This window comes from Octopus bimaculoides, chromosome 24, assembly GCF_046866305.1.
Source record: "Octopus bimaculoides isolate indiv1 chromosome 24, ASM4686630v1, whole genome shotgun sequence".
NCBI lineage: Eukaryota > Metazoa > Mollusca > Cephalopoda > Octopoda > Octopodidae > Octopus > Octopus bimaculoides.
The window spans coordinates 21,577,464-21,602,766 of NC_142951.1; the positions used below are offsets into that span (position 1 = coordinate 21,577,464).

At 38.0% G+C, this 25,303-nt stretch overlaps 1 protein-coding gene across 4 annotated transcripts in view; it reads right to left on the reverse strand.

Moving 5' to 3' along the window:
* LOC106875175 (uncharacterized) overlaps positions 1 to 25,303 on the reverse strand; it is a 55,844-nt gene that overhangs the window by 22,129 nt on the left and 8,412 nt on the right. For 2 of the 4 annotated variants that reach the window (XM_014923207.3, XM_014923209.3), the window contains 3 exons: positions 12,999 to 13,480; positions 10,862 to 10,917; positions 103 to 195 (listed from right to left, as the gene is read on the reverse strand). In XM_014923207.3, coding sequence (XP_014778693.1) covers positions 103 to 195; positions 10,862 to 10,917; positions 12,999 to 13,480 — 631 coding nt within the window. Of the gene's footprint in view, positions 1 to 102; positions 196 to 10,861; positions 10,918 to 12,998; positions 13,481 to 23,012; positions 24,443 to 25,303 lie in introns of those variants that run through there. The other 2 variants (XM_014923211.3, XM_052976563.2) reach the window with 2 other exon arrangements.

Consider the following 25,303-nt stretch of genomic DNA (forward strand, 5'->3'; position numbering starts at 1 on the left):
ATATGTATGTATAAGTATAGGTGTATTTATGTGTGTGTGCGTGTATGTAGGGTATAGGTGTTTGTATGTTTAGCCATTCCATCAGTACGTTGGTAACCATACCTGAGATTTTGGACAGATTGAGGCGTTACTGCTGTTTCCTCTGTATATGAAGCAGCGACAGAATGCATAGAGGAGGTGTGGAATACTCTCAGGCTGAAGCAGAGAGACAGAGAGAGAGAGAGATAGACACAGACAGGCAGATAGGTAGATAGATAGGAGAGAGAGAGAGAGAGAGAGAGAGAGAGAGAGAGAGAGGGGGAATTAGAGGAAAGGAGAGAGAGGGAAAAGATAAAAAGAGAGAGATGGACATAGACAGATAGGTAGGTAAATAGAGGGAGAGAGGGAAAGAGAGAGGGAAAGAGAGAGGGAAAGAGAGAGGGAAAGAGAGAGAGAGGAATGAGAAAGAGAGAGGGAAAGAGAGAGAGAGGAATGAGAAAGAGAGAGGGAAAGAGATGAGAAGAGAGAGAGCAGGAAAGAGAAAGAAAGAAGATAGAAATAAAGAATGAGAGAGAAAGAAAGAAAGAAAGAAAGAGAAAGAGAGAAAGAAAGAGAAAAAAATGAAGAAAGAAGAGAACAAATATGTGCAAACAACAATAATAAAAGTCTACTTTGGATTTTTTCAAATTTTGAAATTGGAAATATGTATGTGTGTGCATGTCTGAAAGAATGTGTGTATGTGTGCGTGAAAGAGGGTGAATGTGTGTATGTATGTAAGAGAGTGGTGTGTATGTGTGTGACAATGAGAGGGTGTGTGTGTGAAAGAGTGTGAGAGAATGTGTGCGTGTGTGTGTGAGAGAGAGAATATGTGTGCGACAGAGAAGAGTAAGAGAGTATGTGTATGCGTGTTTGAAAGAGAGAATGCATGAGAGATGGAGGGATTGTGAGTGTATGTGCATATGTGCGTTTGTATGTGTGTGTGTGTGTGTGAGAGAGAGAGAAAGAGAGGGAGTATGTGTGAAAGAGAGGGAGTATGTGTGAGAGAGGGAGGAGTAAAAGAGTATGTGTATGCATGTTTGAAAGAGAGAATGCATGAGGAAAAGGGGGATTGTGAGAGGAGAGCATATGTGAGTGAGAAACAGTGTGTATAAGAGAGGGGGGGAGAGAGAGTATACATGAGAAAAATTTGTGTGTGTGTGAGAAGAAGAGAGAGAGTGTGTGTGTATTTGAGAGAAAAGGAAAGAGAAAGATTAAGAAAGAAACAAAATGGAAGTCAAACAGAGAGAGAAAGAGAGTATTTGAGAGTGTGTCAAAACGAGAAGATCAAACATGTGCATACACAATAAAATAATCTCAGTGAAATCCAAATATTGCAGAGTAACATTTATATAAAATATAGCAAAAACAAAACTAAAAAAAAAAAAAAAAAAAAAAAGAAAAGAAAATAATCAGATATAAACCAAGAGCTTGTAATCTTACATCTAAGTAGTTTGATGTATGACCGTTCATGTATTATATCAAAATGTACATGTTATGTTAAAAAAGTACATTAAAAAGTACATTATCTGTATTTCCATGGTTCATAGGCATTATTTCCATATAAGTGCTAAAAACGTTTCGTAAGACTCAAAGTAACGTACATACATACATACATACATACACATACATAATTACGTACATATATACATACACCTCGGATGGTTGCTTCTAGTTGTGGTGGAGGAGGTTACGTGGACCGATGACTCTGAGAGCGATGCTGTTGAGAGTCCTAAACTCCTTGTAGGACTATCCTTGGTGATGTGGTCAAAGAGAGAGAACCCAGACTAAGTGCAACCAACCCCCAAAGACCCCCAACAGTGAAACAAGTGGATGATGCTTACAACAATTCTCAATGCCTGAACCAGTGGATGAGGAAGGCTATGCACAACAGACATGCTACAGAAGGCACCACTCAAGGCTATAACTGGGTCAGCGGCATACATACCCACCACTGAGTTAGTCATGTCAGATAGGGCCCCTATGATGTACAACCTTGATTGTGGTGTGTTGGTTTGTATAGCTCAATGATCCTGTGAGCTAGTTATTGCTAGTGGAACACAAGCTCCTAGTACAGCCTCCCATGCTGGATAGGTCAAAGAATGGGGGCCAAACTAATATGGACCACTTCTTCCCAGACATAAAAACGGTTTGTGTGGGGTCAACATCCCAACCTAGAAAAAAGCAAAGTTACTGAAGAGTTGATGACAATTCAATAAAAATTTAAAAAACCGGAAAACCCCACAAAAAAGAACAGCCCAGACTCAAGAATTGTATAGAAAAGTCATTGGTGGCCTATGCTCCATAGAGGGCAAAAGGATTAAGCTCATGTTGGCATAGGAGACTGTTTATCCTTTCATGTGATGGATACTAACCTCTAAACTTTTGATTAACCCTTTAGCGTTCACGTTATTTTGTCAAAAGCTTATTTATTCACATTGTTTTGAATTAAACATGCATTATTTTGTAACTTTGAGAGTTTGTATGAGGTAACAGTTAATTTTCAGAATGACAATGTAGGGTTGGTGTGAGGGGGATGATCTGACCATTTTGAATATAAAACAGGTAGAATATTTTGGCTGGTTATGGCCAATTTGAATGCTAAAGGGTTAAAGAAAAGAATGGCGATCTTCTTTGGATAGATGCAAAGAAGAACCTGTTCGCAGAAGACTGTAATAGTAACCATGGCAAAACGTGAAACAGGGGTTAGCTATTGCAAGTTGTGGAGCTGTCAGCAGAAATACCAGTGGACTACTGAATTAAATTAAATAGTATATCAATAGTACAAAAAGGCTTAAGGAAGTTTTCTTTGATTGAGTATATGAAAAGAATGAAGAGGTATTGGGATGTAAAATATCCTGATTAAAATTCAGTCAAGCAGCTGCACCATCAAGCTGCATTTGTTGATAAGAAATATATTTTACTTGTCAAAATCAACTATCAAAACTAGAAGGAATAAATACAAACCGAATTATTGTGACTGATTGATTGATGATTGATTGATTTATTGGTAAATAGAGAGAAAAACAGAGTGAGTGAGAAAGTTCACTGTACTAATATGTTGGTGTGTGTGTGTGTGTGTGTGTGTGTGTGTGTGTGTGTGTGTGTGTGTGTGTGTGTGTGTTGGCTCTTAGATCCTCCAGTGTTATGGGCAACGAGCCTTCTCCAAGCATCCCAGTGGTTTGCTTTTCTCTTAATTGTACTCAGGCTGATTCCCATTGCTATCATTTTATTCTGGAACATACAACACCATGTCTTCTTTTTCTTCCTTCCGGCATCCACTTTATCATAATGGTAGCATATCTCTCCTGCAGTAATCAAAACTACATGGCAGTAAACTACAATATACCACTTGGTCACCATGTCTTGCAAACTTCTCATGCCAGCTCTTCTCATCACCTCATTGTTTCTGAAACTGTCTTGGTAAGAGAATCCCAGGATAAAACATAGGCAGCATCGATGGAATGCATCCAGCAAGTGATGGATCTACACTGCCTTCTTCCAGGTTTCATGGGTGTAGATAGCTGTTTGGTATGACCATAGATGAGTATAACTGCAGCATTATTTTCTTAATGATGGTTTCTTCATGAAAAACATACTCAGTACACTCTGTAAAGTATGAGGCTGTGAGAGCTCTATAGTTCATCCAAGACATGATACCTCTATGGTACTGATATCATGAAAAAGCACCTGACACATTCTGTAAAGTGGCTGGTGTTTAGAAATGAAACATGGGTGAGATGAAGTCTTCAATCCATCTTGATAAGCAGAGTTCCTGAATATGTGCAGACTCTGACTGTGGAAGCATGTGGCTTATTGGTTAGGGTGTTGGACTCATGATCGTAAAGTTGTGGTTTTGATCCCTGGACTGGGTGATGCATTATGTTCTTGAGCTAAATACTGCATTTCACATTGCTCCAGCTCATTCAGCTGGCAAATATAACAGACTAGTGTCCCATCCAGGAGGAAGATATCTGTGCCACAGAAACCAGCCTTCTGTGTCCATATGACTCAGAAAGGATCTTATTTGGCTGTGACAACCCATCAAACCTATCCTACTATGTAAAGTTGATGTAAAACAACAATGATGATGATGATAATGATATATATATAAATGGTACCTGCCAACTGTGGTACATTTTTGTCTGGTATCCCATGATGATATATTAGTTTGGAAAGAAAGCCCTGCTGCATTTCAAGATAGGAAAGAATCAAACACATTTTTCATCTTAATTGATATATTTAATCAAGATAATATTTCACCTCATTATTTATAACAAAATCCCGTCTATTTAGCTAATTGTTGAATCCTTGGTTCCTTGGTTGTTAAAATATTTTAGGTTTCAAAGCAAAGAAATGCAAGGTCAGTTTTAACCTCTTCACAATTTATGAAGTGTTTTCCCTCTAAATAATGTTGCAATAATCTGAACAGATGATAGTCAGATGGAGAAAGGACAAGCAAGTAAGAATAAAGAGGTAAAACTTCCATTTTTAGTGCTATAACCTTTTACTGTGTGACTTTGGCAATATAATATTCATTATATTCACACACAAATTGGAAAAAAAGTTTTGTCACATTTTTCACAAGACCTCATTGATGGGTACTTTCTCAGTACTCAGAATAAAATAAGCATTAATCTTTACATTCTAATGTGTTTGTTTTTTTTTTGTTCTTTCTTTGCATATTACTTTATATCATAGTGGTTAAATTTGTATTAATTTTATCATTTAAAATGAGTTTAGATCAGATCCATATGAGACACTGCATGCTGCATGAATTCAAAAGAAACACGTCAACAGTGGAAATGGCAAGTAACATTGTAGTGCATCCAAGTACTGTATACAATAAGACTATTACTGTATATTTGTTCTGTCTATGGAAATACAGCTTTAAGTGTTTGGACATACCAATGATGGCTGGCCAGTTTTGAGTTTTGCTCAGGAAATTTTTCTCTCACAGAGTTTTCTCAATCTGGATGACCGAGTTCTGTTAGTATTGTGCTTCTAAAATTGTAGTTGACAAACATCCAAAGCAAACTGTATAGGAATTGGCAAAACAGTTTAACTCAAGTCATATCTTAATCATAAAACACCTTCATGGACAAGGAAAAGTGTCTAAATTTGGTCAGTCGGTCCCACATCATATGATTCCTTCTCAGATTAATCAAAGAGTTGCCCTCTTCTTATCATTGAAGAGTAGACTTACTACAGAGACTTTCCTGAGTAGAATCATCACAAATGATGAAAAGTGTGTTCTTTATAATCATATCCATTTAAAACCACAATGGCTAGCATCCAATGAAAAAGGAGAATCCATTCCCAAACCAGGACTATATCTAAAAATAAGTTATGCTTTTTGTTTGAAGGGACTTGAAGGGTGAAGTCTATCATGGAGTGTTAAACGAAACAAAACTGCTCTGAAAATGGCATAAAAATTTACAGAAAATGCATGCATCATTGGTCAGTCATAAAGGGGTGGTGCTCTGCCATGATAATACAGGACTACATATTGCCAAAGTCACATACATGATGACTGTGAATTCTAACATTTATGATGACTGTGTGTTCATTAGCACAAGGGATTCGGGGACACAGGTGTCCAAGAATTTCTGTGTCTTGTCAGCTAGAAGTATTTTAGGAACACATCAGAAATAGTCTCTCTTACATACCCAGATGACTTAAGAGAAGTACTTGATAGCTTTTGTTACCAAGAAGATGTAATTAGGAAGGGAGGTGGTTGCTCTGAAATATAATAACCAAAATAAGAAAGAGTTGAAGAATGTTCAGGGAGCAAGCTATAGCTGCTGATAGCAAAGATGTTTACCCTTACAGTGAAGAGCAAATTGTATGATATGTGTTAGAACTGCAATGCTGCATGATAGTGAAACAAGGGCCTTGAATGCAAAGGATACGAGAAGACTGAATAGAAATGAAGTGTGTGTGATCAATTAGATGTGCAATTTTAGTGTGCATGAAAGGCATAATACAAAACCGCAGAGAGAAAAACCGAGCTTATGAAAAATAAGATTTGTGTTCAAGAAAGAAGATTGCACTGTTATTGACATGTGGTGCATATAGATGAGGACAGCTGTATGAAGAAATGCTGACTGCTTAATGTAGCTGGAACATGCTGGAAAGGGAAACTCAGGAAGACATGGGATGAAATGGTGAAGGATGAGCTGGGACCCTGAGATTGACAGAAGAAATGACAAAAGACTAGGATCTTTGGTAATATGAGGTTCTTGAAAAGACCTGCCCTCCTCAGAAAAACTGAGTCCTGAAAGTGCTATGTATTATGCTCTCTACCCTTATTACAGTGATTCATCCCCATCCCACACACTATTCCTGCAGACAATCCAACCATGTCATCTCCCTCTCTTGTCCCTCACTGTCAAGTGTATCATCATCATTAGTTTTCCCTCACCACTCTCTTCTGCATCATTCTATCTTCCCCAACTCATGACTCATTGTTCATCCACCCTTCAACTCTACCCATTCTTGCAGTCTACTTCCCCATCCCCTCATTTCCTTCTCATACAATCTTTCAAACCACCCAGCCATCCACCCACTTCTACTCATCTTGTGCCTTGTAGGGGCACCTATGTACCTCATCACCATTATTATCTCTTTGCACCTCCTACTAATCACTTTCTCTTTTCTCTCTCTCCCCTCCTCCTGCTAAATGTGAGTAGCCCTGCAGATCTTCTACAAGAACCTGCCCCATCTTTACATAGTTTAAACCCTTATTACCAAATTTCCAATTCTGAAGTTGACTTCCACACCTTCCACAGGGTTTACAGCCTTGTGACCTCAATAATGAAGGTGGCATGAAAAAAAGCACCTAGTACTCACTGAAAAGTAGTTGGCATTAGGAAGGGCATCCAAGTAGAGAGAGAGACTATACTGAAGCAGACACTGAAGTACAATGTGGTCCACAGACTCATCAGATCTTGTCAAAACATCCAATCCATGCCAACATGGAACATGAACATGAAATGATAATGAAAATGATGATGATGATGTGTTTGGCATGTAAAAGCACCCACTACAGTCTCGGAGTGGTTGGTGTTAGGAAGGGCATCCAGCTGTAGAAACTCTGCCAAATCAGATTGGAGCCTGGTGTAGCCATCTGGTTCACCAGTCCTCAGTCAAATCGTCCAACCCATGCTAGCATGGAAAGCAGACGTTAAACGACGATGATGATGATGATATATATATTCACACATAATAGAGAGACAATAGAGCAGTCACCATATTCCTTTCCATATCGGCTAACTCTGATGAGCATTAGGTTATATAATTGGATTATTACCTAACACTCCATTGTATTCCGAGTGCAAAATCGATTGGTAAGATTTGGATAATAAATACACACACACACACATATATGCACACACACATATATGCACACACACATATATGCACACACACACATGCATATACATACAGCTGCCCTCCTTCATATACATCACATGTCCATACCAGCAGTTTTCTTCCTTGCACACAACCTCTGATTCCTCATATGCTCAATTCTTCTCTCAGTACATTTATACTATGTCTCTCATGCACATTTTCATTGCACATCCAATGGTGCATGCTCACTTCATTTCTTTCCAGTTTTCTCATGTCTTCTACATCTAAGCCTACGTCTCACTACCATGCGGCATTGCAGTTCTAACATATATCACACTATATGGGATAAAACTTGTCAACAACAGCAGTAGTAGCTCTCTGAACTTTCTCCGACCCACACTTACTCTGACTACTATACTTTCAGAGTAATTAACTCCCTTGCTGATGACATCTCCTAGCTAGCAAAAGCTATCATGTACTTCTAGCAAGCTGTCCAGGCATTCAAGGAGTCTATTTCAAGTGTGTTCATACAACGTACTGTTCAAGTGCATCTATCATATTCAAAGTTCATGTTCTCTGCTAGTTTGCATATGATTCTACTACATCCCTTTTTGTCCTTAGCTTACTTTGGGTACAGTGTAAGGAGTTCATACTTCTTCTTTTTCTGTATATTGAGCAAGATCATTTCCCTGAAGGTACCAGGCTCTTGTCTTCTTTCCTACTCACTAAAACCTTTGTCTTTTCTAGGTTTACCTTCAAATCTTTCGATCTTAGGTTTAGCTTCTAAGCCTAGAATTTTCTCTCTAATTCCTCAATGAGAACTATATCATCAGCATATAGAAGCTCCCATGAATCGCCAGTCTTAAACTCCAATGTGATGGCCTGTAGGGCTATGATGATTAGGAAGGGTCTGAGAACTGAACCTTGATGGACTCCAACCCTCATGCGAAATTCCTCTGCGTAGTGCTAGTTGACTCACATTATTTAATGTGTTTTTATACATGGCTTATACAGACTCACTTGATATTCATCAATGGTTAGTTTCCTTAATAAACACCAGATGACTTTGTGTGGTACCCTGTTCAAAAGCCTTCTCTGGTCAACAAAGGCCAGGAATAATGGTTTACTCCTAACCAATTATTTCTCCTGCAATTGCTTCACTAGGAACCTCTTCCAAACACAAAATTCAATTGCACTTCATTGAGGTCTATCCTGTCATGAAATATATATATATATATGTATATATATATATATATATATATATATATATATATATATATATATATATATATATATATATATACATATATACTCTTTACTCTTACTCTTTTACTTGTTTCAGTCATTTGACTGTGGCCATGCTGGAGCACCGCCTTTAGTGGAGCAAATCAACCCCAGGGCTTATTCTTTGTAAGCCTAGTACTTATTCTATCGGTCTCTTTTGCTGAACCGCTAAGTTACAGGGATGTAAACACACCACTATTGGTTGTCAAGCAATGTTGTGGGGACAAACACAGACACACAAACATAGATACACACACATACATATGTCAAGAATAGACAACACAAAAATACATACGCACACTCATGCATGCACACATGCATACACACACACACACATGTATAAGCACATATATACATACGATGAGCTTCTTTCAACTTCCATCTACCAAATCCACTCATAAGGCTTTGATAAGCCTGGAGCTGTTGTAGAAGACATTTGCCAAAGGTGCCCAGCAGTGGGACTGAATCTGAAAACATGTGGTTGGGAAGCAACCTTCTTAAGCAAGCAGCCTAGCCTCTGTGTGTGTGTGTGTGTTTGTGTGTGTGTACGTATCCATGCATATATCATCATCATTTAACATCTGTTCTCCATGCTGGCATGAGTTGGATGGTTTGCCAGGAGTTGGCCAGCTGGGGAGCTACACCAGGTTCCATAGCCTATTTTGGCATAGTTTCTTATTTCTTTATTGCCCACAAGAGGCTAAACATAGAGGGAGCAAACAAGGACAGACAAAGAGGTTAAGCCGATTACATCGACCCCAGTGCATAACTGGTACTTAATTTATCGATGAAAGGTAAAGTCGACCTCGGCAGAATTTGAACTCAGAACGTAACGGCAGATGAAATACCGCTAAGCATTTCGTCCAGCATGCTAACGTTTCTGCCAGCTCGCCGCCTTCACTTTGGCATAGTTTCTACGGCTGGATGCACTTCTTAATGCCAGCTATTTTACAGAGTGTACTGGGAACTTTTACGTGACAACAGCACAAGGGCTTTTACAAGGCACTGGCGTGGGTGCATTGTATGTGACACCAGCACCCATGAGCCTGCGAGACTAGGATCTCTTGTATGAGAGAGGGACGTAGAGGACATACCTGTATACATGGACAGACACAATTTGCCTTAGCTTGACGTACTTATCAAGTACAGCAAACCACCAGAATTCTTGGTCCCTTGTCATCTCCTCTGTGAAGCCCAGTATCTGATACATATATAGCTATGAATGTATATATGCATGCATACACACACACATACATATATACAATGTATGCATACATATATATATAATGTATGTATACATATATGTATATATGTATCATGCACACACACACACATAGACACATGTATATATATATATATATATATATATATATATATATATATATATATATATATATATACATATATATTTTTTTATTTATTTATGCACCCTTTTAAAGCCTAGCCAGGCTCAGGGGCCCGGTTTCCTGGTTTCTATGGCGTATGTGTTCCCCCGCAGCTGAACAGGACGCTAGTCCATTGCAGCATTACGCAAGAAACAGGAAGAAAGAGTGAGAGAAAGTTGGGGTGAAAGAGTACAACAGGGGTTTCCACCACCCCCTGTTGGAGTCTCGTGGAGCTTTAGGTGTTTTCGCTCAATAAACATACACAACGCCCGGTCTGAGAATCGAAACCATGATCCTCCGACCGCGAGTCCGCTGCCCTAACCACTGAGCCATTGCACCTCCACATATACATATATATAATGTATGTATTTATACATATATATATGTTTCAAGCACACACACACACACACACAAACATGTATATATATAATGTATGTATGTATACATATATATATATGTATGTATGTATCATGCACACACACACATATAATGTACATATGTATACATATATGTATGTATAACACACACGTATGCATGTGCGTGCATACACACACACACACACAGACACACATCATTTGTTTTAGATGTTTTGTTTACCAATCTTGTGTAGCTTAAAGGAATACACATTTAGAATTATTTAACTAAATATTTAAATATATTTAAATATATTAATAAATTATAAAATATTGATTCACCAGATATCTTTGTGGTTTCTTGTTCATTTTGTCCCATTTTTATGTATTTTTTGTTTACCCCCTTAATTTTCTAATTATTTCTGGGTGAAGTAATCTGGGTCACTCTGGCTGCTGCTGCTGCTTACTTACCTGGGTGATTTCTTACTGGTAGCCTTTATTATCAACGATGCACTAGCTTCATCCGTCTGAAGAGAAACAAAATAACATCAATCATATATTGCAGGTGGTGATGACGACGGGGATGATGATGATGATGATGATGATGAAGAGCGGGAGGAGGAGGTGGTGGTGGTTGCAGGTGGTGGTGGAAGTGGTGGTGGTGGTGGTGGTGGTGGTTGCAGGTGGTGGTTGCGGGTGGTGGTAGTTGCGGGTGGTGGTGGTGGTAGTTGCGGGTGGTGGTGGTGGTAGTTGCGGGTGGTGGTAGCAGTGGCGGTTGTGGTCGTGGTGGTGGTTGCAGGCAGTGGTGGTTGTGGTGGTGGTGGTGGTTGCAGGTGGTGGTGGCAGTGGTAGTGGCAGTGGTGGTTGTGGTGGTTGTGGTGGTGGTTGCGGGTGGTGGTGGTGGTGGTTGTGGTGGTGGCACTGCTGCTACTGATGATGATGATGATGATGATGATGTTAATGGTGAGGATACTGATGGTGATGATGATGGCTATGTTGTTCATGCAAGAACGATCATCATAATTATCAGGATCATAATTATCTACATCATTTACACCACCACCACCACCATTCACTCCACCATGGCCACCATCATTAAGTTCATTCAAGTATACCAAGTGATCGAAGGAGTTGTTTTGTGGCGGTTCCAACCTGCTAGAAACAGTAGCCAAATCTCCTCCAGATTACACCTTAGATATAGTCTTAGACACTACATTTGGGTTTCAAATTTTGGCACAAGGCCAGCAGTTTCATAGGAGTGGTTATCATCTGCTTTAAAGGGAGACAAGCATCCCTAATTACTAGAAAGGGGTGAGAAGGAGCAAGCAGAGGAACAAGAAATACAGACAGCCACATTTATTGATGAGTTGATTGTTTTATGAATATAAAGCTTTTGTTTCCTCTATATCTGAATGCATTGTTGTTTGTTATTTAACATTGGTTGAAGAGTGATTGAGTGGTGAATACAAGATGGCTTCACATTACTTGCACCACCTCCTCAAAAAAAACAGAAAATTATGATTTGAGGAGGAAAGAAATGTAGATTTGAGAATAAGTGACCAGCTTAGAATTTATAAGACAAACCTCATTGTCTTCTTAACATTAGAAAGAAAAACCAGAGAGGCTGTTCTAGAAATGGATAATCCCAAAATAACAAAAAAATATTGACTTCAAATTTTGGCACAAGGCCAGCAATTTTGCGGGAGGGGTTAAGCTGATTCCATCAACCCGTGTTCAACTGGTACTTATTTTATCGACTCCGAAAGAATGAAAGTCAAAGGCAATCTTGGCAGAATTTGAACTTAGAGACGAATGAAATACCACTAAGTATTTTGCCTAGCTTGCTAACCATTCTTGCCAGCCACCATTGTTCAGCATTGCTGGATCTAGATTTCTGCTTGTTAGCTTCAGCAGCAACAAATATCCATGTCACCACATGTCAGGCAAACATCAGCTGCTAGCTGATATAGCTAAACTGTGATTGAAAGGTCACTGATCTTGTATTTCGCTGGCTGAAATCAAGATCCAGCCATTTCACCACCAATGCTGGGCAACCTTCGCCTACTACTGCTATTTTTCTGTTTTTAACATTATATGTCTATAAGAGATATCTCTCAAGATAAATACCACAGATTAGAAGGCCTTCAACGTATACACACTTTAAGTACATATACAGATCACTGATTTTGAACTAATACTCCTTCTCTTATAAATAATGGATATTGCTACTTTAAATGCTGATGGTGGAATGCAACAACTCAACCAGAAATTGGATACACTTTGTTTCAGAGAATTCAAACCAACTGGCATTTGTCCCATATGAATCGTTCAAACAATTTCAACTGCCGAAGGACACAATAGTGACTATTTTAGCCAGTTTGATTGTCATACTGTGAGACTTATAAGGAGCACTAAATAATTTTTCTAGAAGCTGTGCTTGTGTATAGGGCATGAGAAGAGTAGACATGTTGCACTAAGTCTGAATAAAAGACTTGATGGCTATGGGTGGCAAGGTTTTAATTACAGGTCTGGTGGATCAAGGCAGACTTGGGGTAAACAACAACAAATTTAACAAAAAAAATCTTAAACACAAAACAAAAGTACTGACCTCTTGTGGGGTGGCCACACTTCTCGTTGTTACAACAAGTCCAGGGGCTGAAGTCGTTGTCAAATTAGTAACCCCTACAACACCAGGACCTCCACTGTTTGTAGGGGTTGCACAAGGTGTACCTCCACCGCCCACTGAACCAATGGACGGTGGGTCGGCAATGTCTGCCGTTGTTGGCACAGAAGATGCTATAGATACGGAAGAAGAACTGACTGTGTCTGAGCCTTGGCGTCGTGGAAGTGAGTGTTTGCGCTGCAAAGACTGAGGTGAGTGTCGCTGTATGGGTGATGTCGCCTTCGTTGACCCATACACTCGGATCTTTTCATCATCATCAGACTCGAAAGCATCATCAATGGTAAAAGAGCTGCTGGCCATCACTGTTGACTCTTGATTGGAAAGACTGTTATCATAAACATTTCTCGATTTGGTTGTTGTTGTTGTTGCTATTGTTGGCGTTATCACCAAAACATCCTCACTGCCAACTGAGAAGAATAACAAAAGAAAATATAATTAATAATCTCCTGGGAAGCTTTTATATATGTGTGTATACATTTATGTATACACATTATGCTGTTCTCTATATACATGTATGTGTGTGTGTACTTATATACATACATACATTCATACATACATGCATACATACATACACACACACACACACACATATATATTATGCATATATATGTATACACACACATATATATACGAGGGGCTACCCAAAAGTAACAGGAAATGTTCTCTGTAAGACAAGCCCATTGTAGTTCAGGCATCCACCCTTAGAAGCCACTTGATGCCACCCTCAGGCATCAGTTTGTCAACTGGCATTGTCGAGTGAAGTCGTACTGCCATGTGGTGCATCTTTGTTTTGCAGTGCTTCTCTGTTCAACGATTTTTGTGATGGCTGAAATGAAGGGACAGCATGCTTCCATGAAATTCTATTTTCTGCTGGAGAAAGTGGTGGCCAAAACAGCTGTCATGCTTCAAACAGCTTATAAGAACACTGCTATGCACAAAACACAAGTTTACAAGTGGTTTTCATGCTTTAGAAATGGTCGCTTGTCGCTTGAAGACCAACCTCATTCAGGGCTTCTGTCGACCTCTTGAACAAGGGAAAACATCATGAAAATTCACAAACTGATCTAGGTGGACCATCACTGAACAATTGACAAACTTGTCGATATGATTGGTGTGTCCTGGAGCTCCTGTCAATGAATTTTGAGTGAGGAATTGCAAATGAAAAGAGTTGCAGTAAAATTTGTGCCTTGCCTGCTCACAGATCAAAATCAGTCAGGACTGAATGCGTATCATGAACTGATAGAAGAGTTGGAAATTGATCTGGACCTGTTTTTGAAGGTCATCACTGGTGAGGAAAGCTGGTGCTATGGAATTTGCAGATGTGGAAGAGGTGAAGAAAAAAAACAATGGAGACATTAAAAGGCATCACTTTGCTAGAGTTCCAGTGCTACTTCAAACAGTGGAAAACACGTCTGGACAGATGCATTGCTTCAAATAGAGAATACTTTGAAGGCTATAAAAGTGTAAACATGTAAAACTAAGTGAATAAAATAATATTGTAAAATTCTGGTTTCTTTTGGGTACTCCCTTGTATAAGCATGAATAGGTATGTACATATATATAAGCATATATGAGTATATACGTATGTGTGTGTGTGTGTGTGTGTGGTTTGATCAGTAAGTATCTGGACTGTTGCTATGGAAATGAAGTTAAAGCATGGAGAGTGAAGCTGCTTGGCACAAATTGACCTTGAACTCTGCTATGCATGTGCACTAAACTTTAACATTCTAGCCCACTTCCACTGTTTACAGCAGTGCTTGGAAGGAAGGTGTGTAGCATGTGATCATCACATTGACCATGACAGAGAAAGTTAAGCAGAGAATCTGCATCAAGTTTTGCCAAAAGCTTGGAGATACCTTCTCAGAGGCCTACGCAAAGTTTTCAAAAAATTTTCATCATTCTCAGCACATTCAAGGATATCTTGTGCAACTGAAACCCAAGTGTCTTTTTGTTCAGCTGAAAACAGTCTTGGCACAAATTTGGCAGACACACGTCTCACACCCAAATCTTTAGTGATAACGGACTGAACTGAACTGTAACTAATCTGCACATACTTTGATAACTCATGGATGGTGTTACAAGAATATTTCAGGATTTTAAGAAAATTGAGCCTGATTTAAATTTGTTATCTTATCCTTTCACTGCTGATATTGATACAACACCTGAGGATGTGCAGCTTGAATTAATTGCCATGCAGTCAGATCACACACTGAAAGAAATGTTTAATTCTGTGACATTGATAGAATTTAACAGATCTCTATCTACTGACAAATTTTCATGTGTGAAGAAATTTGCTGGGAAAATGTTTTCTATTTTTGGATCCATATGTATTTGTGAGCAAAGATTTTTCTTGCATGAAAATCAACAAAGATTAAAAATAGATCCTCTGTGACTGACATAAAGTTGCAGACAGTGATGAGGATCTCAACAAGCAACCTCACTCCTGATTTCAAAACAATTGTAAATAAGTGTGACAGGTTACATTTGTCTCATTAAATTACTTGTGCTGGCTGATGTGTAATTTGCACATAAATAAACTTAATGAAACCTTTTCTGCGTACCACTATTGTTTTAGTTTTATTTATTAATTATTATGATGTAATTTACACTTTGCATTAAATGAAATGTAATGTTAACTAATGAATATGACCAGTTATAGAAGGTGTGGCTCTCTGCTAACCATAACCCTCTCAAAGTGGCCCCTGAGCCAAAAAACAATTGTCTACCCCTGACTTAATGTATATACTTTTCACTCCAATCCTTCCTTCATTTTTTGACGAACTGGTAAGTACTGATATCCTCTATTGGGGGATATTCTTTATTTTTTATATTTTCAAACTTTTCTCTCTCTCTGATGACAGTATACTTAGCTTATTGTAGAATCCTCATTGAATATCATGATCCACTGCTTGGTTATTCTAAAGACAGTTGTAAGAAACTCTATCTGTTTATATTCTCTATTTAAATTTAATGTTTTATGAGTAGATATCAAATGTTTTGCCTTTTCATTTTTTATTTTAATCTATATATAATATATATATATATATATATATATATATATATATATATATATATATATGTATGTATGTATAATACACATACACACACATCATCATCATCATGTATATAAATATATGTATATATATATGTTATATATTATATTGGTGTGACTGTGTGGTAAGAAGCTTGCTTCCCAACCACATGGTACCGGGTTCAATCCCACTGCATGGCACCATGGGCAAGTGTTTTCTACTATAGCCTTGAGTTGACCAAAGCCTTGTAAGACAGAAACTGAAAGAAGCCCATTGTATATATATACAGTACATATATACAGTACATATGTATGTGTGTGTGTGTGTGTGTGTCCCCACCATTCACCACTTGACAACTGGTGTTGGTGTGTTTATGTCCCCATAACTTAGTGGTTTGGCAAAAGAGACTGATAGAATAAGCACTTGGCTTAAAAAATAATATCACTTGTATCCCTCCATTTCTCACATCTCCAATACTTGTACCACTCTACTTGCCCTTCAGCAGATCTATGTACACAGAAGATTACATTTGGCCACTCATCTCCTCTTCCATCCAATACAATTTAATTTCCTTGTAGTATGAACCATACCTATTGCTACCCTCTGAACCATATCTATCACTACCCTCTGAACCATATCTATTGCTACCCTCCACATACTCTCATCTTTATCACATCATGCACCTCTACCTTTGTCTATCTGCTATTGCTAGCCATTCTCCCTCTCTCCAACTACTTCTACATATTCTTTCCATCATACTCTTATTTCTTCCACCCCACCACCCTCATCCTATCTGGTCCTTCTGATGTCCTCATTCTTTCTTTTTCTTCTACAATTTCCCAACACTATCACCTGTGCAAATGTACACACCCTAATTTAGTAAGTACTTTCTATGTCTATATTTACTTTCCTACTCCCATTTCTCTAATACCCATTTCTGACCTTTCTGTTATCATTATTCCTCTTGTAAAATTACAATTACTTGCATGCAAAGCCCCACCCTTTCCCTTATCATTTGTTTGCACTGTAAAGAGTTTTGCTAAACAGGTAACACAAGTGTAAGTCTATGACATCCTCCTAATTCTGTCTCACTGAAGACTATGCAATCTCTTTAGTGTTGGTGCCATGAGAAAATACAGACCGTTCAGTAAAGAGGTTGGCATTAGGAACGGTGTCCAGTTACTGAAACCAGGCCAAATGATGTGTATGAGAATCTAACATTTGGGAGTTCTAGCTCCCAGAGTGACTTGGGAAGTGACGACCCATCTTGCCCATGCTAGCTTGGAATGACAATGTAAAATGATGATGAAGATATACGTACGTATATATATATATATATATATATATATATATATAGAGAGAGAGAGAGAGAGAGAGAGAGAGAGAGACACAGGCATGGCTGTGTGGTAAGAAACTTGCTTCCCAACCTCATGGTTTCAGGTTCAGTCCCACTGTATGACACCTGGGATTTGGTTGATGACAACTGAAAGAAGCCCGTCGTATATATATATGTATATATCTATGTGTGTGTCTTTGTGTCTGTGTTTGTCCCTCCCACCCCATCACTGCTTGACAACCAGTGTTAGTGTGTTTATATCTCCGTAACTTAGTGATTCAGCAAAAGAGACTGATAGAATAAGTACTATGCTTAAGAAATAAGTCCTGGGGGTCAATTTGTTTGACTAAAACCCCAGAAGGCAGTGCTAAAATGACTGAAGCAGGTAAAAGAATAAAAGAATATATTCTTTTATTCTTTTATTTGTTTAAGTCATTTGACTGCGGCCATGCTGGAGCACCACCTTTAGTCAAGCAAATCGACCCCAGGACTTATTCTTTGTAAGCCTAGTACTTATTCTATTGGTTTCTCTTGCCGAACTGCTAAGTGGCAGGGACGTAAACACACCAGTATCAGTTGTCAAGCAATGCTATGGGGACAAACACAGACACACACACACACACATAGATGCAGCACAGAATTTTGTCAGTGAACAGGTCGCGGTCTCAAAGCAACGAAAATATTTTGACAAATTAAATTTAAATAGCTTATAAACACCTTACACGCTGCAATTATATATATATATATATATATATATATATATATATATATATATATATATATATATAGTCCTCAGTTATTCAATTCAGTTTCAAGTCATTAAAGCTGAATTGAATGAATGAGGATAAATACATATAACTGATATGCACACACACACACACACACACACACATACACACACGCACACAGACACACACATCATCCACGTTCATTCAATTCAGTTTTAAGTCTGCATGGGAAAGAGGAATATATTATTAAGTCATTGTTTTAGCATTTGTTTTCCAGCCAGATAACTCTTCCGAAGCTGTTTCTGAATGAATATTTTATTCTATACATCTTCAAAGCTGCAGAGCCATCCGAAAACCTGTTGACTGGGGAAATGATAGCAACATCATCCCAACAACTAAGAGATGCATAAATGTAAACAAACACAGAGACACATCACTTTGGTTGGCCCAGGGCTAGAGTAAAACACGTTTACATTAGGTGATGTGCAGTGAGACTGAACCTGAAATCACATGGTTAGGAATCAAAATTCTTAAACTTACAGCCAACCCTGCACATGCGTGCTTGTGTATGTGTGTGTGTGTGTGTGTGTGTGTGTGTGTGTAAATATATATATGTATGTGTAAATATGTAAATATATATATGTGTGTGTAAAGGAGCAGCTATGGCTATGTGGATAAGAAGTTCACTTCCCGACCAATGGTTTTGGGTTCAATCTCACTGCATAGCGCCTTGGGTAAGTGAATTCTACAGGGTGTCCACAATGTCTGGGTACATGGGGATTAACACATACTTTAAGAAATTATTATTTCTTATATTTAATTGTTTACTATTTCTTATATTTAATTGTTTACTATTTCTTATATTTAATTGTTTATGTTATGATTTTATTTACTCCATGTGCCCAAACTTTGTGGACACCCTGTAGTATAGCTTTGTGCTGACAAAAACTTGATGAGTGAATTTGGTAGATGGAAACTAAAAGCCTGTTGTGTGTTTATGAGGTGCTCATGTTTCCTTGTCAGGGAAAATATATATATATGTGTGTGTGTGTGTAAATATATATATGTATATTATATATTCATATATATACATGTATGTATGTGTGTGCCTATATATATATATATATACATACATACAGTAATCCCTCACCTATCGCAGTTTATTATTTAAGCTTACATTGATTCCTCCATTTGTAATAAAATAAATATATACAAATTATAAAAAAAAAAAAAAATATATAGTACAGTACTGTTTCTACTCCACTGATTTCACTTATCGTAGGGGGTCTTGGAACGTAACACCTGTGATAGCCGAGGGATTACTGTATATATAAATAAGACAAGGCATAAAAAATGTCATTACCTATTTTTCTTTATTGCAAAAACAAAATAAAGAATAATATATACTGACTATTATTTATGCCTTGTCTTGTGTATCAGTCTGTGTTAAAATCAGTATAACTAGAGTACAATCACAGATTTACACTATAGAATGATGATGAACCATAACCTCAGATCTACCACAAGAACACACAGCAGAGTTCTTTACTAATCTGAACAATATTGTGTACTAAAAGAGCTCTTATAAATCATTTTGCCCAGATTGATAATCTCTCATTAATAACTATATACAGATATATATATAGTAAGAAAAGGAAGGAAGAAAATTTTGATTATCCCCACATGGTGAGTTGCAATGCAAAAATATATATATATATATTTATATATATATATATATATATATATATATATATATATATATATATATATATATATATATATATATAATAAAAGAAGGAAAATTCACAGTTTATACAGTTTTAATATATTTTAAATGAAAGAATATTGTTGTTGCCGACTGGTTTCACTTTTGTTAATCATGACATTGAAATTATTGTGATTTCGTATTTTCTTAAGAAGTTTTTAGTCCATGTTCTTGTATGAAAGCCTGTGATTCTCTAACTTTCATACAAGTACATGGACTAAAAACGTCTTAAGAAAATATGAAATCACAATAATTTTATGGTGAGAGAACTTCTAAAGAAGCAAGAGCCAAGCCTTACTGCTATGATGGAACCAATCAGGTTAAGATATATTTTCAGTCATGAGCACAAGAGGAAAACATTTCAAGTAGATCCCTGGATGGAGGGAAATTTTTAATATAATAATCCTTTCCTTTTTTTTTCCATCAAGCAAAGTTTGCACTTCCTACAGCTGATGAGGTAATGCTTGCATGTTTCCAGTAATCTTCAGCTGATGTTGTGAGCAGATTTTTCAAAAGTTAAACTTTAAAAGAAGACTTGTGGTTAATGAATCTGATCTTGAATGGGGTTTCCACTGCACCCACATATCTTTGTACATGCATTGTTTGACAGCCTCAATAGTACTGCATTGACCATTTAGTGAGCATATGGCATTACCACTGCCTTTGTGTTTGACTTTGTGTTTGACTTAAGCCTATTTACTGAAATTTGGTATGTTTGGAGCGCAGCTAAAAGAGACCCACAGAGTGTGCCTGTTGAAAAATTTCCTGTACTTATGCATCTGCAGAAAATGCTTATCTACTAATCTACAGATGATCCTACCTACCCAAGTCTTAACATTAAGAGAAAATGGGGGTGGGGATGTAAATCATATTTTATGATAACACTTTCTCTTATTGTGGCTAGGGTTGCACATATAACTAATGCTATCTCTGAAACTGCAAACAGTTTCAGAGATAGGTCTGCAGCATCAAAGAGGTCCTTATTTAAAGATCAACTGGAGATCCTTCTGCATATATCCTTCACTAGGTTTTGAAAACAATAACTGAAAGGCCATAGTCTGTGTGTGTGTGGTGGAGTGGGGTGGAGTGAATACATAATATATGTATTGCATGGCTCAGTGGTTAGAGTGTCCAGCTCACAATCATGAGGTAGTGAGTTCAATTCCTGGACCAGACTGTGTGTCGTGTTCTTTAGCAAGACACTTTATTTCACATTGCTCCAGTTCACTCAGCTGTAGAAATGAGTTGTGACGTCACTGGCACTAAGTTGTATCTATCTTTGCCTTTCCCTTGGATAACATTGGTAGCATGGCGAGGGGAAGCTGGTATGCATGGGTAACTGTTGATCTTCCATAAACAAATTTGCCTGGAATTGTACCTCGGAGAGGAACTTCCTAAGTGCAATCCCATGGTCGTCCATGACCGAAGGGGGTCTTTACACTTTACTCTTTTATGTGTGGGTATATATACATATCATCATCATCAACATTTAACGTCTGTTTTCCATGCTGACATGGGTGATATATGTATGTATATATACATAAATGTGTGTGTGTGCATGCGTGTGTGTGTGTGTGGTAATTCTTGGGTGTTCCTGGCAACATGTAACTCAGGAGAACTTGTTGCATGGTTGGGCTATCAGTGATTAAATCAGCAACACCACCACCAAGCCTGCTTGGTAGGTAGGGTAGTTTCTGGACATTTTGCAGGATGAAAAACAAAAATCCATCAAAGGACCAGTGACTGGATGCACTTTTAGCCTACCAGTGAGTAGGTTGGACTCTAAGCTGTGGTGAAAGCAAACTCAGGAGATGGAAAACCTTAATAGGAAAACCCTGAGGTATGTTGTTCATTGGGTTTGTAACAAACATCTGCACCAACATTCTGCTTCCAAAAACTGAGGTTGGCCCTGCACAAACCTTCATCACTGAACTCATCATCAATGTGAGAAATCTAACAGCTATAATATTGGTTTAAAATGTTGGCATGAGGCCAGCAATTTAGTGGTACTTATTTTATTGATCCCGAAAGGAAAAAAAAAAAAAACAAACTCAATCTTGGAGGGATTTGAACTCAGAACATAAAGACAAATGCAATACTGCTAAATATTTGGCCCATCATGCTAATAATTCTGCCAGCTCACCACCATCCAATTACTTTATATAAATATGTAGGAGAACTTTAAAATTTCTTGTCTAGTACCTGGGTGCACATTTAGTCTGCCAGGTTAGGTTGGACTCTAAGCTGTGGTGAAGGTGAACTTAGGAGGTGAAAAACCCTAACAGAAAAACCTTGAGGTATGTCATTCATCATGTTTGTAGGAAAAATTTTGCACCAAGTTTCTACTGTCAGCATTTCCTGAGGATGTAACTAGTCCTACTGAAACCTTCACCACCAAAATCAAATCATGTGGGAGAAATATATACACATATACATGGTGGGTGAGTCTATAATATGCGTGTGTAAATGTGTTAGATGATATGATTGATGACTCTATGATTTAAATGATTTTTGATAGCCATTTTCTTCTCTAATCACATGGGTTGGATACATATATGAAGCTTTATAGATATATAAGAATTAGATATATAAAGCATGTGTGTTTGTGTGTGTGTATGCACGGACGTGTGTAGATATCTAAATATACAAAGACACATATATATATTGTCTATATATTTGTGCTTAAGTATTCCATATATATTATGAAATACATGACAATTGACAATATTCTTTTGTGTGTACAAACTGTTTGAAAATCAGCATATGTGTGTGTGTGTGTGTGTGTGTGTGTGTGCGTGAAAGTGTAAACACATATATACATTTTCTATCTATATATGGATGAATATAGAATAAGTATTAAGAAATGGCATATGACATAAATATATATGTGTGTGTGTACATATATATATATATATATATATATATGTATGAATACATATATATGTGTATAAATATATATGCATACAAGACAGAGAGCGTGAGAGAGAAGGAAAGAGATAAATAGATAGACACACAGATAAGTAGAGAGATAGATATATAGATAAGGCAGATAAACAGATAGGTAAAATTTCCAATTACCAGACAAGCGTGATGTGTAAAATAAGGATAAATTCTCCACAGACAGTACAGTACAAGAGACACTCCACTACTCTACAATACTACAGACAGTAGAGACACTACACTACAGCTGTAGTATGGTTACTGTAGCATTATAAGCATGGTGGCTATTCAATTATTTGGTGCAGTACCCTAGAAACAACAGCATCACTATACACCAATATCAACATCTCTACCTCACTTTTTCTCTCTCTCTCTCTAAATATTTTGCACTACCTTTCTATCTTTATCTATGACATTATCACTCCCTCTCTCTCTCTCTCTTTCTTTCTCTCTGCAACTGTATTTTCATCTACCTTTATCTTTTTCGCTTTCTTCTTTTCTCTCTCTCTACCTTTTTCTTTTCTTCTCTATACCTACTTCTCTCTCTCTCTCCATACATTTCTTTTTTCTTTCTATCTTTTCCTCTTCCCCTCTACTTCCTACCTTTCTCTCTCTCTCTCTCTCATCCTCACACTTCTGCCTTTTTCTTTCCACGGTGTCTAAAATATTCCACGCCAAATGTCAGGAAGTTGCTTGTAGTTCACCGATCTTTTGATTGTAGTGGTGGTGTGTTACTAGTGGTAGTGTTGTAGGTGGTGGTGGTGGTGGTATTGTAGGTGATAGTGGTTGTGGTTGTGGTGGTGGTTGCGGTGGTAATGGTTGGTGATGGTGTTGCTGCTGTTTAGCTTCAGGTCAGCATTCAGTAAAAGCTGACCTTAAGCTAAAGGTGTTCCAGATATGACTGAAGGAATCTGATTGCTGTTTCGAGCAGGTTGAGTAACTCTACGAAGGCTCCGGTGATGTATTGCAGTGAAGGTTGTAACAGTAGTAATGATATAGTTTTTGTTATTGTTGGCAGACCTAATCCAGCAAGGCTGTGCTACACAGGTAGTTGGTTAAACGTTACAGTGTAATCCACAGTTTTATCTTCTTAATTGTACCTGCCTAGATGATAACAACAACACTGCACACACTGACATGCAGTGATAAATCATATGGGGTGCACTATGACAGTCTGAACGTATTACATCATTTTCCCTGTCCACTCTACTTCCATTAAGCCCACCGATTCAAGCGGTTGTATAGGCTCGGCCAGAGCATAACAGCTGCTGTTGCCTTGCTACAACTTATAACTGATGGGGTGTACCCCTGAGCAGTACTTGGTAGTGGTGGTGGGGTGGGGGTCTAGTGAGGCGCATGTTGATATTGCAGCTATTTCTGCATGTATTCCTTATCCTTTTCAAGGGTTGAATAAGAGAGATAGTGTTTCAGAACACTGTTAGTAGTGCCCCGGAGTGTTATAAATGTGTGTCCAGTGATGTAGTTAGAATGTGTAGCACTTGAAGTAGTCCTCCAGTTTGCTGTACCCAGCTGCCAGCAGCACCATCCATTACAGACTTATACAACAGATCGAAAAGTGTTTCCCCCATAAAAGTATCATCCAAGGTGGACCCAACCTTACCCATCACCCCATCTATACTATTGCATGTATCAGTGTGTGGAAGTATTTTTTTTTTTTGTTTTGCAAGTAGTAACATGGACTGTGGAGTTGAAGTTTGATGCAACAACAAACTGTGCCTTTTGCACGTCCAGGTAGTTTTCCATTTCTACTACTTTTGTTTCGTTCTGTAGGTGATCTGTGGGTGTGGTCTGAGTACAATGATATATAGTGTGCTGTTTAGGGTGTCTTGTAGTTTATAGCTACAGGTTGATCAAAGCTTTGTGAGTGGATTTGGAAGACAGAAATTGAAAGAAACCTGCCATCATATGTACACACACACACACACATATATATATATATATATATATATATGTATGTATGTATGTGAATGTGTGAGTGTTTATGTGTACTTTTGTATTGACATCACATGATGGTGGTAAACAAGCATCACCATCATACGAGCAATGTTGTTCCTTTCAGTCTTCTGTAAAAAACATGTCTGGTCATGGGGAAATACTACCTTGCTTGGAAACAGGTGGGGGTTGGTGACAGAAAGGGCATCAAGCCATAGAAAATCTGCCTCAACAAATTTGTTCCAACCCATGCAAGCATGGAAAAATTAATGTTATATAATGATGATGATGTGGAGAAATTTGGAGCACAGGTAGGCCTGGAATAGTTATTGAGAGACGAAATGTATTGTTAGAGCAGCATTGTTGTTGTCTCTTTCTGTTGGCCATGTGTGGTACCTATGATTGTTCTAGGTATGTTTGTGTGCTGTTTGCCAAAAGCAGACCTCACCAATGCTGGTGCCATTTGAAAAGCACCC